This window comes from Mastacembelus armatus, chromosome 6, assembly GCF_900324485.2.
Source record: "Mastacembelus armatus chromosome 6, fMasArm1.2, whole genome shotgun sequence".
Classification (NCBI taxonomy): Eukaryota; Metazoa; Chordata; class Actinopteri; order Synbranchiformes; family Mastacembelidae; genus Mastacembelus; species Mastacembelus armatus.
Window position 1 is genome coordinate 7,670,706 of NC_046638.1, and position 14,744 is coordinate 7,685,449.

At 39.9% G+C, this 14,744-nt stretch overlaps 1 protein-coding gene across 3 annotated transcripts in view; it reads right to left on the bottom strand.

The window, feature by feature from the left end:
- The window catches only part of pde3a (phosphodiesterase 3A, cGMP-inhibited), a 79,868-nt gene that overhangs the window by 14,125 nt on the left and 50,999 nt on the right, over positions 1 to 14,744 (bottom strand). For all 3 annotated transcript variants that reach the window (XM_033325250.1, XM_026310967.1, XM_026310966.1), the window contains exons 3-4: positions 10,082 to 10,342; positions 5,533 to 5,690 (exon numbers count right to left, since the gene is read on the bottom strand). In XM_033325250.1, coding sequence (XP_033181141.1) covers positions 5,533 to 5,690; positions 10,082 to 10,342 — 419 coding nt within the window. The remainder of the gene's footprint in view (positions 1 to 5,532; positions 5,691 to 10,081; positions 10,343 to 14,744) is intronic.

The following is a 14,744-nucleotide window of genomic DNA, read 5'->3' on the forward strand; positions in this document are numbered from 1 at the left end:
AAATTTTTATAATATATCTAAAACCCCCATCCTTCTCTAACCTTAATTAAATGCTATGAGTGTCTAAGCTCAACCATGAAAACATTAATCATGCTCTAGCTGTTATAAGCAATCACGCATTTCTTATAAACAAATTATGGAGAAACAACAACATTTTGCAAATATGTTTAAGGTTGCAACTAATGATTTTTAATTTATCACTTTACACTTTATTTATTTTTTTAAATCTTAATAGTGTTAAGAAATAGAGAAAAATACAATTTGCGATTTTCCAATTTTTAAATCGCTACCAGTGGAGTAAAAAATCTTAAATCTTTCAGACAAAAAAATACCAAATATATATATATGTATGTATATATATATAGATATATATATATATATATATGTATATGTATATATATATATATACACACATACATACATATATGTATATTTGCTTAAATAATACTTAAATGGTTAAATCACTTCTCACTTTTTTTTCTCACAATTTATGCCATTTTTTAATTGACCAATTTACTATTGTTTTCAGTCCTAGATAAGGTCTGTCAAATTATATTGTGTCTTTGCAGCTACTTTTTTTCCTTATGTTGAAAGAAAATTAAATTCATATGACAGTAACTTTGCTGTTGTAAAATTAGGTGTCAATTAGTAGGAACAATTTATGGGTCAGCTTTGTTTGGTTCTTTTTTTTTCTAATCATACAAAGATCGAAATCAAAATCGGTTTATTTCTTCATATATAATTTTCCAAAAAATTCTGGGAGTCTGTCTCTGGAGTGGAAAATAACTCCTGCTCTCACAAGCTCTAAAACAAAACCTTGGCATTCTTATTTTAAGTATGAACCTCAATCAAGTTAATTGTCCTGCAATAGGAAATACTGTATAAATTGCATCATTGTCTCCTGTTTCTGAGCCCTGTCGCCTCTCCTCCTCCTCCCTTGTTGCTTATCTTAATGTTTCAAGTCATGCAATAAGGTCTGACTGGTCTTTGCCCTCTCCCTGCCATAGTTTACTCCCAGATTTTATACTAAACCATTCGCAGCAGGTTGACAGATTACCTTTGGTTCATAGCCCAAACGGACAGTGTCCAAGCCACGATAAACACAGCAGCCATTATTTCTGCTTCCAGTAATCTACCTACTCTCGAGCCAGATGACGTGAGGAAGATAACAGCACAGTGGCTGGGGCTGAGGGAAGTGGAAGGTATTCAATCCTCCCCTTTTTTGGGTCTGTCTGATAAAAAAGTTGATACTGTAGCTTTGAAGTTGATGTTATTTCTTCTTAACGCTACGTCACTGAAAACAGACATGATGGAAAAAAGGAGGGAGAAGAAAAAGAAGCCTAATGTCCTAATTAAGATTGTACAGATTTGATGATGGAGCAAAGAGAAGGCAATTGAAGCCATATGTTCATTTTCTCCCAATTTTACCTCTGTGTTCTTTTGCATCTCTCTGCATCTCCCCTTTTCATGAGAGGACTTATGACATATCAGGAATAGTTACTGCTGGTTTGTCTGATCTGTAAAAAAATTAGAATGTGACCGCTGTTTTGGCCAGATCTCAACAGGGATAACACTGACCAATACAGTACATAAATTACTAAAACACTCCCACCTACTCCTCCAAAACATGTGACTGTTAAAGACCACTTGAGAGATGATTTGTTGGCAGGTTGCCGTATGCTAAGAGACCATCACAGGTTTGATCCCAAGAGCAAATAGTTGTCTTGCAGCACCGAAGCCTTACCAGCTCCCTTTTACGTTTGGATAAGAGCCAGATGCCTAAAAGAAAATTTAAATGAAGTGTTACTCAGAAGAGAGCCCTCTCAGCTGCAGTAAACTAAACCCAGAGACTCTCTGTACTCTCCAATTGTGTCTGTATAACCAGTGCCAGAAGAAGCAGCTGTGACAGTGTGTCTAAGCATGTGTGTATATGCATGTGTGAGTTTGTGTTAATTGTGGGGTTCTGCTGACTGGGGAGAGGCCCAGGTGTTTGTTTACACTCACACCACCATAAGTGGCCATAGCTGCGGCCCGGTGCTGGGCTGGGCTGAGTTTTAAGAGCCGGGGACAGGGCTTTGTGTACAGAAGCTGCTCACTGTGCTTACATTTGCAGAACTTGTTCAAGTATCACACTGTCATTGTGTAAACAGACGCAAACAAGCCACTGACAGATGCAGCCCACACAGGTCTTTGGAGGAGTCGACACAAAACAAAACAGTGTGGAGCGATTATTTATTTATTTAATTAATTATTTTTGTGGCAATTCAATGCATTTAAAGAATATCCCTGAAGGTTAGATTTAGCCATCAGCTGAAGACATCTGTAGTAGTTTTCAAGTATATGACATCGATATTACTATAAGGATAAACTGTAATATGGACTGTGTACTATGTACAGGATGTACCCCTGTCTTTCGCCCAAAGAGAGCTGGAATAAGCAGCTCCCCATGACCCTAAATAGGAATAAGCGGGTTGAGATGATGAATGGATGGATGGAATATGGAATCTATTACAGTTTAAATCTTTTTATCAAAGCAAATGTAAAGAGCAGAGATGGATCAAGGTACTTGGAAGTATGTTTTAGTATGTAACAGAGGCTGAGTAGTCTTTGTTCTGTTATCATATCCTAGGGCAGGCCAAGACCACATTGGAGATAAGTTCCAGTGTTTTTCTTGTATAGCATGCCATAATTAATTACACCACATTGTTTGTGCAATATGTGATTTATAGTTTCTATGTCTGCTTTTTGTTGTGTGAATATTAGGACAGCCAAACAAAACGGAACCATTATTTTTTTTAAATAAATAAACATATTTAAAAACAACAGGGAAGCAGTTCTTGGAAGCAGAATCCACAAGTGATGTGCTTTTTCATTGGTCAGCAAAGAATGTACTTCATGCACACTATATGCACATGAACAGGCATATAGTTTATGTTATTTATGTAGTTAATGATTTGATAACAAAACACAGACCTAGCCAGATGTACATGGACACTCATAAAGAACAAACTACTTGCTCAAACCTCTGAATATGACACATGATCCTAAAACATCCATTTCCAAAACAATGAGCATTAATCTGATGTATTTACTGTATTGTATTGTCTAAAATATCACTATATTGTAAAATTACATTTTTTATGTGGAAGAAGTCATAGAAAAAGTGAAATCATAAAAAACAGCTAGAAACTAAAAGTCCACAAAAGTGAGGGAACTGAGGTGTCCTCATATTTTTGATCATATATGTTTTTATACTAGCAGTATTTTCAAGTCAGTTCACATTTAATGATTACTTTTGACAAAAGCAAGTACTGAGACTGCTCATGCTCTTTTGTCACATGATCCATCCTGATGGATACAGCAGCACACTGATCTGTCCTTTATTATAAATCTTTAGTGCTTTTCTGTGCCAATAAGGTAACAAGCTATGGAAATATCATTGCATCTTAAAAGAGACAGTACTCTTCTACTTATACTAAAGGCTTAGTATCATAAGCCTTTAGTATACCTTGCTGGATAAAAGTGGCACTTGTTGAACTGTGATTTTGTATTTCTTCACTGACAAAAAAAAAAAACAAAACAAAACAAAACAAAAACATGGCAAGTCTTCTGGAAACATCAAATTTATCCAAAATTATCCACCTAAAATTAGTTTCTAAATTAATCTGAGATGGGAAATAGGCCATGCAGTTGCAGAGTCATGCCTCATTTTACATCTAAAACACCTTGTTTTAACAATTGTTTAGTTTCAGGGAGTTGGCAAAGCACTGAGTTAGTTGTTATCAAAATGCTGGCTGACTGGTCCAGTAAGTACGTGAGTGAGCTGATTCTAATCTCTAATTTCTAACCTGTAGCATGGTCTGAAGAAATCCGCGTTTATTTACCCTAAACACACATTTCACATTTATTGCCAGTATTAACTACAGAAAAGAAGAAACAAAGTCCTTTGTTGTTTCTCTGTATGTATGTATGCACCTACAAACAAACGCAACTGAGCAACCCAAAGGTTCAATCAGCAGAAACTGTATGGTTTGAATCCACACGGGCTCTTTTCAGTATGGCTTTGAGTCAGACATCAAACTTGGCTTTGTGAAGTTCTCCTACACATTAATATTTAAGCACAGACTTCACTTTAGAGATGAGATAAATGTTCTCATACAGCATTTGAAAATTAAACTAACATTTACAAAAGTCTCCACACACATTTACACAAAATCTGTCCCACTAGTCTAGAACACGACAGACATCTGTGACACAGCAACACAACAGTCCCTCCATAAGCATCTATACTTGCAGGCAAGAAACAAATTATCTATTGTTGCTCTATTGCTGATCTCATACCTTTCATACCTGTGACATAAACTCAACAGGGGAGCAACTGAATAAGGTAGATGAAACACAAAGGGATTCTTTCTTGTTGAGGCATATTTAATATTTTAAAGATGGGGGCACATGCTGTCTAGTGCTTCTTCTGTATCCACATCACAGAAACACTGTTAAAGTAAAACACAAACATGCACAGCTGAAAATTTTCAAGCTGAATCTCCATTTTCCACTCTGTTGAAAATCATAAAAAAACATTACTCCCCTTAAGCGCTTCTAAGATAATCCAAACATAACGTTACAGTAATCACAAAGTAATTATAAGGAATGCAATCCGTGCACTGATCACAGTAAATTACGCTGAAAGAGTTCACTTAGTAGTCATAACTACTCTAATAAATTCAGACCCTGTGTTTATCCAAGAGCTAATGCATCAATGTGATTTACTAGCAAAACAAAAAAAAAAAAAAACTACAGAAACAAACAGTCACAATATGTGCCTGTTGTGTATTTCGACTGATTCATTGCATCTGTATTAGTCTGTCTGAGAACTATCAGGTCTGTTGCAAAACAAACTACATCCAGGAACAAACCCCTAGCACACATATACATGCTTTTATGAATACATGCAAATACGCATCAACACTCAAAACATCATCTGCAACCTTCTCTCCTCTACCACAATTATTCTCCCAAAAAGCACAGAGGATTTCAAAAACCACAAATAGCCAGTATAATCATATACATACAGATATACATCTGAACTAAGAGCCTGAGTATTGTGTTATCTTCAGCACTAATGTGCTGAGAGTTGATGTGTGTCTTACTTATTCAGGTTAATGTGTTCGCCTGTGGGGCATATTTCCATTCTGGCTCAGTTTGTGCACGCATTTTTTTTTTTTTTTCCAAACTGCTACACCATTAGTGTTCACTCACAATGATGTCTTTGGTATAACTACAGCCACACTGCTGGGAATAAACCTCATAATCTTTAGACTGATGCATCATTCTGTGGTAGTCATTACAGGAGTCATCCTTACAACATTTGTACCAAAGTATCCCTGTAGTACAATGTTACACAATATATCATAATTAGTATATTGAAACATTCTATGGCGTTGCTTTAAAAATAGCTAACATTTAGCAACAGAAAGTAAAAAAAAATTACGGCACCGAATTTGCTAAATCTAAAAGCATCAGTCTGGGTACCTGCAGGTGAGTGTTTCATGGTACGGTTTGATGCTGGAGCTGCGGTCCCTTCTGACCGGCCCTGGCTCAATGGTGGGCAGGCCTGTGGCAGAGGTGGTGGTGGTCCACGTGGAGGAGATCCTCCTCAGAAGGCCAGGGTGGAGACTTCGCCTCAGACGCTGCATGTGTGCACACACACACAAAACACACACAGGGTGAACACTACAAGAAAAACTTCCCATCACTGCATCAGAAGTGATTCAAATCTTCCCCCATGATTAACTGCAGGAGTCAAATGAATATGCTTGTAATTGTGTTTGCATTCAGATGAAAGCTCTAAAAGTACTCCCACCTGTAAGATAAAGTTAATGCTTATTCGCTTTGTCTCCAGTCAAATGGATCATCTAGATGAGACAGGTGTTTTTCCTGCATCTGCCCAAGACGAAAAAAATGATGCAGTTGATATAACCTGGGAAATTTTTCATGTTTGGAGGGATTCATGTTTTTTTCTTTAGTGGATTCAGACAGAATCAACACTGCAGTGGGGCACAGTGGCAGGCAGCTGTGCCAACAACGCTCCTCGTAATACATTATTAGACACAATGCTAGAATTGCATTGCATAGATGCAGTTTGCCGTTTTTTTCCTGTTAGTCTCCTTTCTTTCATTCTCTCAGCCCCTTTCATTATCTTTCTTTTCTTTGGTCTTTCTCTGGGATTCTCAGCGGTCTGTGCCCTTGTGATGACTCCATCTGTTCGGTGCCGTGCAGCAGCTTGGCACCACACATGGCAGGCACTATCTCTCAGTTTTCTGCAGGGTGACCTAGTAAAGATCGCCTCAGAATCCTGAATGAGCTCATTCACAGCAAGGAGTCACATTGTGTGCGTACAAGCACACAAACGCACAGAGCGTGTTGTGTAGGATGGTGCTATGATTAGAAAAATGGAACTCTAATAGTTGTTTTACTGAATCCTAAAATTACATGAAAATTCCTGTGTTGAAAGTGCTGCTATGGTGTGATTTTGCAGCTTTAATTAAAGTCCTGCAGAAACACACACATCATCATTTGCAGCTATGCGTCAAAACCAGGCCACCCCCATAGAAAATAACATTATATTACAGCTGGCCCCAGCTGCTGTTGGTGCTGATTCCTTTTTATTATTAGACCTATGTCTATAATTATTTAAATGAGAAAAGTAAGATCAACTTCAAACATTGTACAAGTAGCTGTTTGTTTTGTTATTCATTAGTTTATCACAATATATTCTTCTAATGCTTGTGGCATTTTTGTGTTGGACAGAGACTAAGTTTTGGTAAAGCACTTGAAAGGCATTAGTATGCACCACGACAGACCTGAGACTCTTAGCCGCCAGGCAGAAAAGCAAGCACAGGTCTTTCCACTCCTACACTAACCACCTTCACTCCTCCTGCTGTTCTCCTCCCAGGCAGTTAGAGAGGGGCATGTCATCTCTAGGGAGCAAGAGTCCTAATGAGTGCAGCCCCACTGGCCACTCCATGAAGCCATTTGTCTTTGTTACTTCTACAAAGTTCAGACGATGTAAAAATACACCTGTCAGGCGAGTGACTGGTTAGACTGCAGCCATCAACCATGCACCAGCTTCCACGACAGCCAAGATAGGTTTCCTCCTCAGATAAATAGCTGGGCCTATAATCATGGTGGCAGGTTCAGTGGTGTTGACAGATATGTGTCCTTCTACGTAACTTTTGGACAGATGCATTCACCTTTCTTTTAGGGCTGGACAATGATTCAATATCAATAGATATCGCAATAGAATTTTTTTTTCAATAACGGTGATATGATTTTTAAACCAATTTCTGATATTTCGATATACACTACAGCAGTGTTTCTTAACCTTTTATGAGCCACGGCACATATTTTACATTAGAAAAATCACACGGCACATCACCAAATAAATATGTCAAAAAACATATTTAATGAAAATTCTCTGATACTGTCTTCGTCTACAAAGCGCACATTTGCCAAAAGTTGTGCATGTCAGCATTTGTCAATGAATGACGTTCAGGGCACAGCCGCTACTTGCGTGATGACGTACATCAAAGACACGCAGTTGGTTAAGCTCCGTCGTGGCGAGTTTCAGATACAAAATGAGGACCCCTGACAATACAGATGTGACTGAACGAGCTTCCACAAGTAAAGCAGACGAAATAGTTGATAAGACAGGAAAGACTAATTCAGTGGTGTGGAAGTGGTTCGGCCATTTAAGTTTGTAAAACACTGGAGTATTTGTCAATGACTGTCAGACTCAAGTATGGTCAGCTTATGCCTCCAGACGGTCTACTTTGCAGGGGCGAAGCAATTCCAGCAATGCGCTCGAAATTAACTTAATCTTTAATCGAGATATACATACTTGTATGGATTGTACATACAGCAGTTCTCTCAATTAAATTCAAAGGTGTTTTACTGCCATGGGGAACAGATGTTTACTTTGCCAAATCAGGTGTGAAAATAAAAATGATGTAAGCAGGAGAATTCTGAATTTGTCAGTAAAAATAATAATAATAATAATAATATAAATTGTAGTTAAAATAGATAGACAAAACTATATATTGCAATCTGCAATATTTTCTTTCTTTCTTTGTCTACAGAGAAAGTTAACCCAGACAAGCGAGTGGACAGCGCAATTGCGGTCTGTAAAAAGGTGGTGGCTGCCTTCTCCTATTCCTGGAAGAAGAAAGGGGACCTTGCAACTGCTCAGGAGGAGTAACACTTGCCAAAGCACAAACAAGGACAAGAAGACCAGGCCACTGGCTCCTACCTGGCAAGATGTGGATGTTTTAGAGTCTGTAGATGCAGCTCTAAGCCCACTCCTCGAATTCACTGAAAGCATTGTCCGGTAAGTCCTATGTCAGTGTATCATTCCTAAAACTCGTGATTCATCCTTTGCCTCCAACTTGAAGGAGGCAAAGGATGATACAGAGCTCACCCGGACCATAAAGACAACAGTGATGGGGTATCTCAACGAAAAGTATGATGACCCAACCATGGATGATCTACTTGACATGGCATGCCTCTTTGACCCAAGATTCAAGCTTCAGTACTCTAAGGAGGAGAAGAGAGAATACATCAAAGAGAGAGCTGTGTTGGAGATGCTGAAGGGAGAGAGAGCTGATGTGGTAAGGGAAGAGGAGGCCAGAAAAGAAGCCTTGGGAGACCCTTCTACACTAGCCAAGAAAACAAAGTGGTCTCTGTCTAGCTTTTTTTCAAACAGGCCCACCACTACTACTAACACAGAAGGCTTGAGTGCACAACAGGCAGTTGAGAGGGACCTCAGCAACTACCTTCTATCTCCAGATGCTGAGAATGACTCAAATCCTCTGGATTGGAGGGAAGTCTATCAGAAGAACTTCCCCAGAGTAAGCCAACTGGCACAACACTACTTGTGCATTTAAGCCACAAGCTTCCTTTCTGAGAGGGTTTTTAGTACAGGTGGCAACATTGTCACATGTGAAAGGGCATCCCTGAAGCCAGATAATGTAGACCAGGTATTTCTTGCCAGAAACCCCTAGAGCCTGTCACTGTGTGTCATCAACACTCAACAATGTTCCTCCCAGAGCAATATGTGTTTTTGTTGTTGCTCACTCTTTTTTTTTTTTTGCTTTTCTTTATTCAGGCTGAAGCAGTTTGTTTGTTGTTTCAATCCATAAGAATAATCAGTGTGTTATAGTTTAAATGAAAAGATATTGTTAATAAGGTGAGTCTTATTTATTTGATGGTATATGTTTATTTCACATTTATTGTGTGTGAAGGCTAAATACCAAAAAAAAAAGTGAACATTTATTTGTACTGTTTTTATTTTCTAAAATATATAATTTTATTTTATAGGAGGAGGTTTTATAGACTTGGCAAATTCATTTTTCAGACATTTGTAGGTACAGACATCCATTGTGGGCGTTCTTGGCAGTTTTTATGACGCTTTTTTAAATATTGTTCATATCGATATCGGAATTATATCGTATTAATCGAAATTAAGAAATATATTGTGATAGAAATTTTGACCATGTCATCCAGCCCTAATATGACACATGTACAGTGCACAGACAGACACAGACAAACACACACACATACACACACACACACACACACACACACACACACTGTCTGGCTCTGCACATCTGTCATGTTGACACAGCTGTGGCTATGAAAGGGAGAACAGTGCTCTGAGCAGTTGACGTACTCTATTTTTCTTCACTCAACTCTATGAAAATACACTTCATTTGATGCGAAAAGCTCTGAGAGCAGGAAGCACTCATTAGCTGGAACATCGGTTAAAAGATTAACATGTGTGGTGAGCTCTGAGTGGTGTATAAATCATTTGGCCATAATAAGGTGGATGGTATTTCCATCTAAGGATTATTTCAGCTGTTTCCAAATAAAATTGTTTTGTGTCTGGGCCCAGACTACCTTTAATAAACAATTCTGACTTTTCATACTTGGGTGAAATATCCTCACTTTCATCTAGACTTCGTAGTACTGCATATCCTAACAGTGAACTGTAAATCAAGAACTTGGCTTGTATTCATTTCCTCACCTTGTGGATGGATGTCTTCTCTCCTTTCTCAGGTCCCTCTTCTGAGTCAGAGCAGGTGTAGGCATCGCTGGGGTTAAGCAGGGAAGCAGGGCGTGGCCGGTGCAGAGGCTGGAAAGTGAGCTGGGTGGTAAGCAGGTTGCTGACGGCCCGTAGTGAGGTGCAGGTGTTGGGGGGCAGAGAGGGGTCAGCCAGCAGGTCTGTGATTAGTCCATGGGCTTCTCCCATCACTGCTATATCCACCATGACAGTAGTGCCTGATGACTGTGGTGTGGCACAGAGACAGAGAAACAAGAAATAAAACATCCCTGCTATTCTGGCTGATGCAAGTTGATGCAGAATAATGGTTTATAGCATTTGTGTGTAGCTTCTTGCTACAAGGAGTGAAGAGCAGGTGTGTAAACTATGTCAGCAGCTCACTTGTGAGAACATAAGGTGGTTAATGGCGACACTGGCATCACTTGTGTTGTTTATCTTACAGAACTAGTATTTAAACTATACAGACGTTATGTCTTTTTGCAGTAAGACCAATAGCTTTATCTTGTTCACTGGTGAACTGTGACATGCACTCAAATACTAATAGTAACTATTAGATGTTTGTACTTAACATGAAAAGGCCCATGGAGACAAAATCACTGAATTATTACCTGACTGAAGTTTATTTCAGCTCTGTGAAGCATTTAGCATCTTACAGCTCATTGTTTTTCTTAAGTCAGTCCCACTACTCTCATCACACAACATTTTTGTCTTTTACATTAGAACACATCTAATATACCTGTATAGCGTTTACAGCTTGCTGTGCTGGCCCCAGGATAGTAGTGCCCCCTTAAAATATTTTAAATATATCTATTCAGTGGACTTCAAAACATTATGCATGTCTATACAATAAATTTAACTACGCAACAGTGGATTAAATATTTATTAACCAGCTAGCTTTGGCATTTTTACACTATACTTTTACTTAAGTAAAGGATATACGTCAAAAAATAACAAATAAAAAGTTATATCATAACAACTGTGGGTGATACAACAAACAGATTTGAAAGCTACCACATCCTGCATACAAATGTAATTCAGGAAGCCACTTGTACAACAACAACAAAAATGAACATTCATCAGGAGCTTTGTTCCATGTTAATAATGTATTATACAATAGCAGCACACACAGTCTTAACCAAATCATGTTTTAAAAGTGCACTTAGCTCAAGGAGAACTGACATGGCACACAATAAAACTAATTATACCTATAAACAATAATGAAAACCCACAACAATATGAAAATAAAGAAACAATAGACAATTGATTGACTTTGGACCACTATTAAAAGAGAGATAGTTAAGCAAATTGTCAAACTGACTTTCTGCCAAACATTAAGTTTATTATGCTGTAGTTTTGGTAACACTCCAGGCAACTCAAATGCATTTGCACACATGTGCACACCTACATCAAAGGCTTTATTCTAGACCTTATATGGCTCCTTCCAGCCCAGAGAAAGCAAAAACATAAGGAGAAACAGGGAGTGCAACTTCACAGTAGTAGGAGTTGACATACTGTACCAGTAGCCTTTAAAAAATCTGGACAACATTAGGCTGAAATATGTTCCTCACAGATGTGAATCAAGTGGTAGATTCTTGATTAACCCTCAGGGGTTGACGAAGGCGCCTGGAGAGACAGCAGGCTCAATTTGTGGCAGCGGCAGCAAATTGTGGCATCTGCAGTGGCACCTGGAAATGCGGAAGTGCCACTACATATGCCACTGCATTTTAAGAGGTGTCCCTGCATTTTAGGAGGTGCCCGGCAGATGCCACGGCATTTTAGGAGGTGCCACTGCAGATGCCACGACATTTTAGGAGGTGCCACTGCAGATGCCACGACATTTTAAGAGATGCCACTGCATCTGCCACTGCATTTTAGGAGGTGCCACTACAGATGCCACGACATTTTAAGAGATGCCACTGCATCTGCCACTGCATTTTAGGAGGTGCCACTGCAGATGCCACGACATTTTAAGAGATGCCACTGCGTTTTAGGAGGTGCCACTGCAGATGCCACGACATTTTAAGAGATGCCACTGCGTTTTAGGAGGTGCCACTGCAGATGCCATGGCATTTTAAGAGGTGCCACTACATATGCCACAGCATTTTAAGAGGTGCCCCTGCATTTTAGGAGGTGCCACAGCAGATGCCACAGCATTTTAAAAGGTGCCACTGCATTTTAGGAGGTGCCACTACATATGCCACAGCATTTTAAGAGGTGCCCCTGCATTTTAGGAGGTGCCACAGCATATGCCACAGCATTTTAAGAGATGCCACTGCAGATGCCACAGCATTTTAAAAGGTGCCACTGCATTTTAGGAGGTGCCACAGCAGATGCCACAGCATTTTAAGAGGTGCCACAGCATTTTAAGAGGTGCCACTGCATTTTAGGAGGTGCCACTACATATGCCACAGCATTTTAAGAGGTGCCCCTGCATTTTAGGAGGTGCCACAGCATATGCCACAGCATTTTAAGAGATGCCACAGCAGATGCCACGGCATTTTAAGAGGTGCCATGGCATTTTAAGGGGTGCCACTACATTTCCCATGGCATTTTAGGAGGTGCCTACCGAACATTTGGATCCACATTGTATTGTATAGTGTTGCACTAATCCCCTCTCAGCCACATTGACTGAAACACTCATTATGAGGGTCTTTGTGTGGGTCTTTGAGTGGGTCTTTGTCTTCTCAGGTAAATCACAAGACTATTCATGCTCAGACACATCTTCATGCATATGCCCTTTCTAAACAAAAAGTATGTTAGAAAATTTAAATCAGTGTATTCTTTTCTGTGAATGAGTGAACAAGATGACTTTCACCTCATTGTGAAGCAAACACTACACTACAAGATGCATTTCTCAAAAGTCTTGTGAACCAATGTTCTGTTTGTGTTTTCATGCATAAACACTGTTTTCTCAAAAACACAATCATATATAAACTTGCTGCTCACATGTTATTGTAGCCCAGTTTGTGCTGATTACAGTGTTATCAGACTTTAGCCATTAATATGTTTAAAAGCAACTGAAAAAAGCACAAATGTCAGGGCATGTCAAAACTTGTCCAGGGCCCCAAAACACCTTCAGACCCCAGAGGGTTAATGCATTCATTAGCAAGGTCTCAGTAAAACTCTGACCTTTGACTTCCTCACTCCTGACCTCTCAGATAGGCAACAGCTGTCACCTGTTTCTGACCTTATGCCCCACAGCTTTGAAGTCATCAAAGGTGTGGGGAATGGTGTGAGCCAACCTTGTTTTCATGGGCAAAGTGAAAAGTTCACAGCTCACTCTTAATTGCTGTGCCTAGAGGAGTTGAAGTACCACAACTAAACACAGTCCAGTCTAAAATGTAAACACTAGTGTTACGGCTGTGAAGAGTTTGTGTGTCTCCAGGTGTGTGTGTTTCAGGTACCGCCACCCTCGATTCCGCTGACGTCTGCGTGAGCACCTGTTAACTACCTGGCATCAGACGAAAGATATCAATACCTGGAGAAGGGGGTCAGTAGGAGGAGAGGTGGTGTCTGGTGGTGTCTCCCACCTGGTGTGGTAACAACGTGATCTCTGGTCTTGTGTCCGGGTGTGATAATTCTTTGTTTTGTGTCCCTAGGTTTCGTTTGCAGTGTGCTCCACCGGTTGAAGCTGATTTCTGTTTGCGTTGTTTTGACCCGAATAGATGGTCTTCAGCTCTCACTTCTCAGTAGTCCGTTTTTAGTTAGCCTTACTACCGTTTCTAAGTAAACTTTTTGTTAAACGTAATCCCGTTGTGCCCTGCTTTTCTCTTACCATAACCCCTACCCTGGTTCGCCATGTGTTACGCCACCCCTAGGACGTAACAACGAGTCTCTAGGCTAATTTACAGGCTGATTTAGGAGTTCGCTAAAGAGGGGGCTATAGGACAATATGGCTGCTGGTGAATATCTGGCTGGACATTGACAAATGTGATCCTTAAAGGGGTCTCAGCATCTCCAAACATGCATGAACACACACAACACCGCTGCAGCAGTGTTACTAGGTCTCGCCCCACAGCCAACTAAAAACCCAAGTGAAAGAATCACTAACATATATAAGAACTACAATTTAAATCTACAGTTCCTTGGGGTGCACCGGTACTCCTCATCACCACATCAGATATGCAGCCATCTAAGCGAAGAAACTGTGGCCGCCAGAGAAGTAGCCTTTGATCCACTCCACCATATCTGCGGGAACTTCCATATAACTGCATCTTTGCACTTAGCAGGTGAGGCTGAATAGTGTTGAAAGTACTTGAAAAGTCAAAGAACATGACTCTCAGTGTTACCCTGCCTCTCCAGATGGGAATATGCTCTGTGCATTAAGAAGATGATGGCATCTTCCACTCCGATGTGTTCTTGATATGCAAACTGCAGGGGTCCAGAAATTCAGACACTTGAGACCTCAGGTGTTGCAGGACCAGTCTCTCAAATACTTTCATGACATGTGATGTTAGCGCTACTGGTCTGAAGTCACTAAGGGTACTGGGACAGCCTATTTGTGGTAATGGGACAATACAGGACAGGAAGTTTTCCATAACTTAGGCACCTTTTTGATCCTCAGAGAGAGGTTGAAGAGTTTCTGAAAAACCTCTGCAAGCTGTCCAGCACACACCTTAAGTATTTT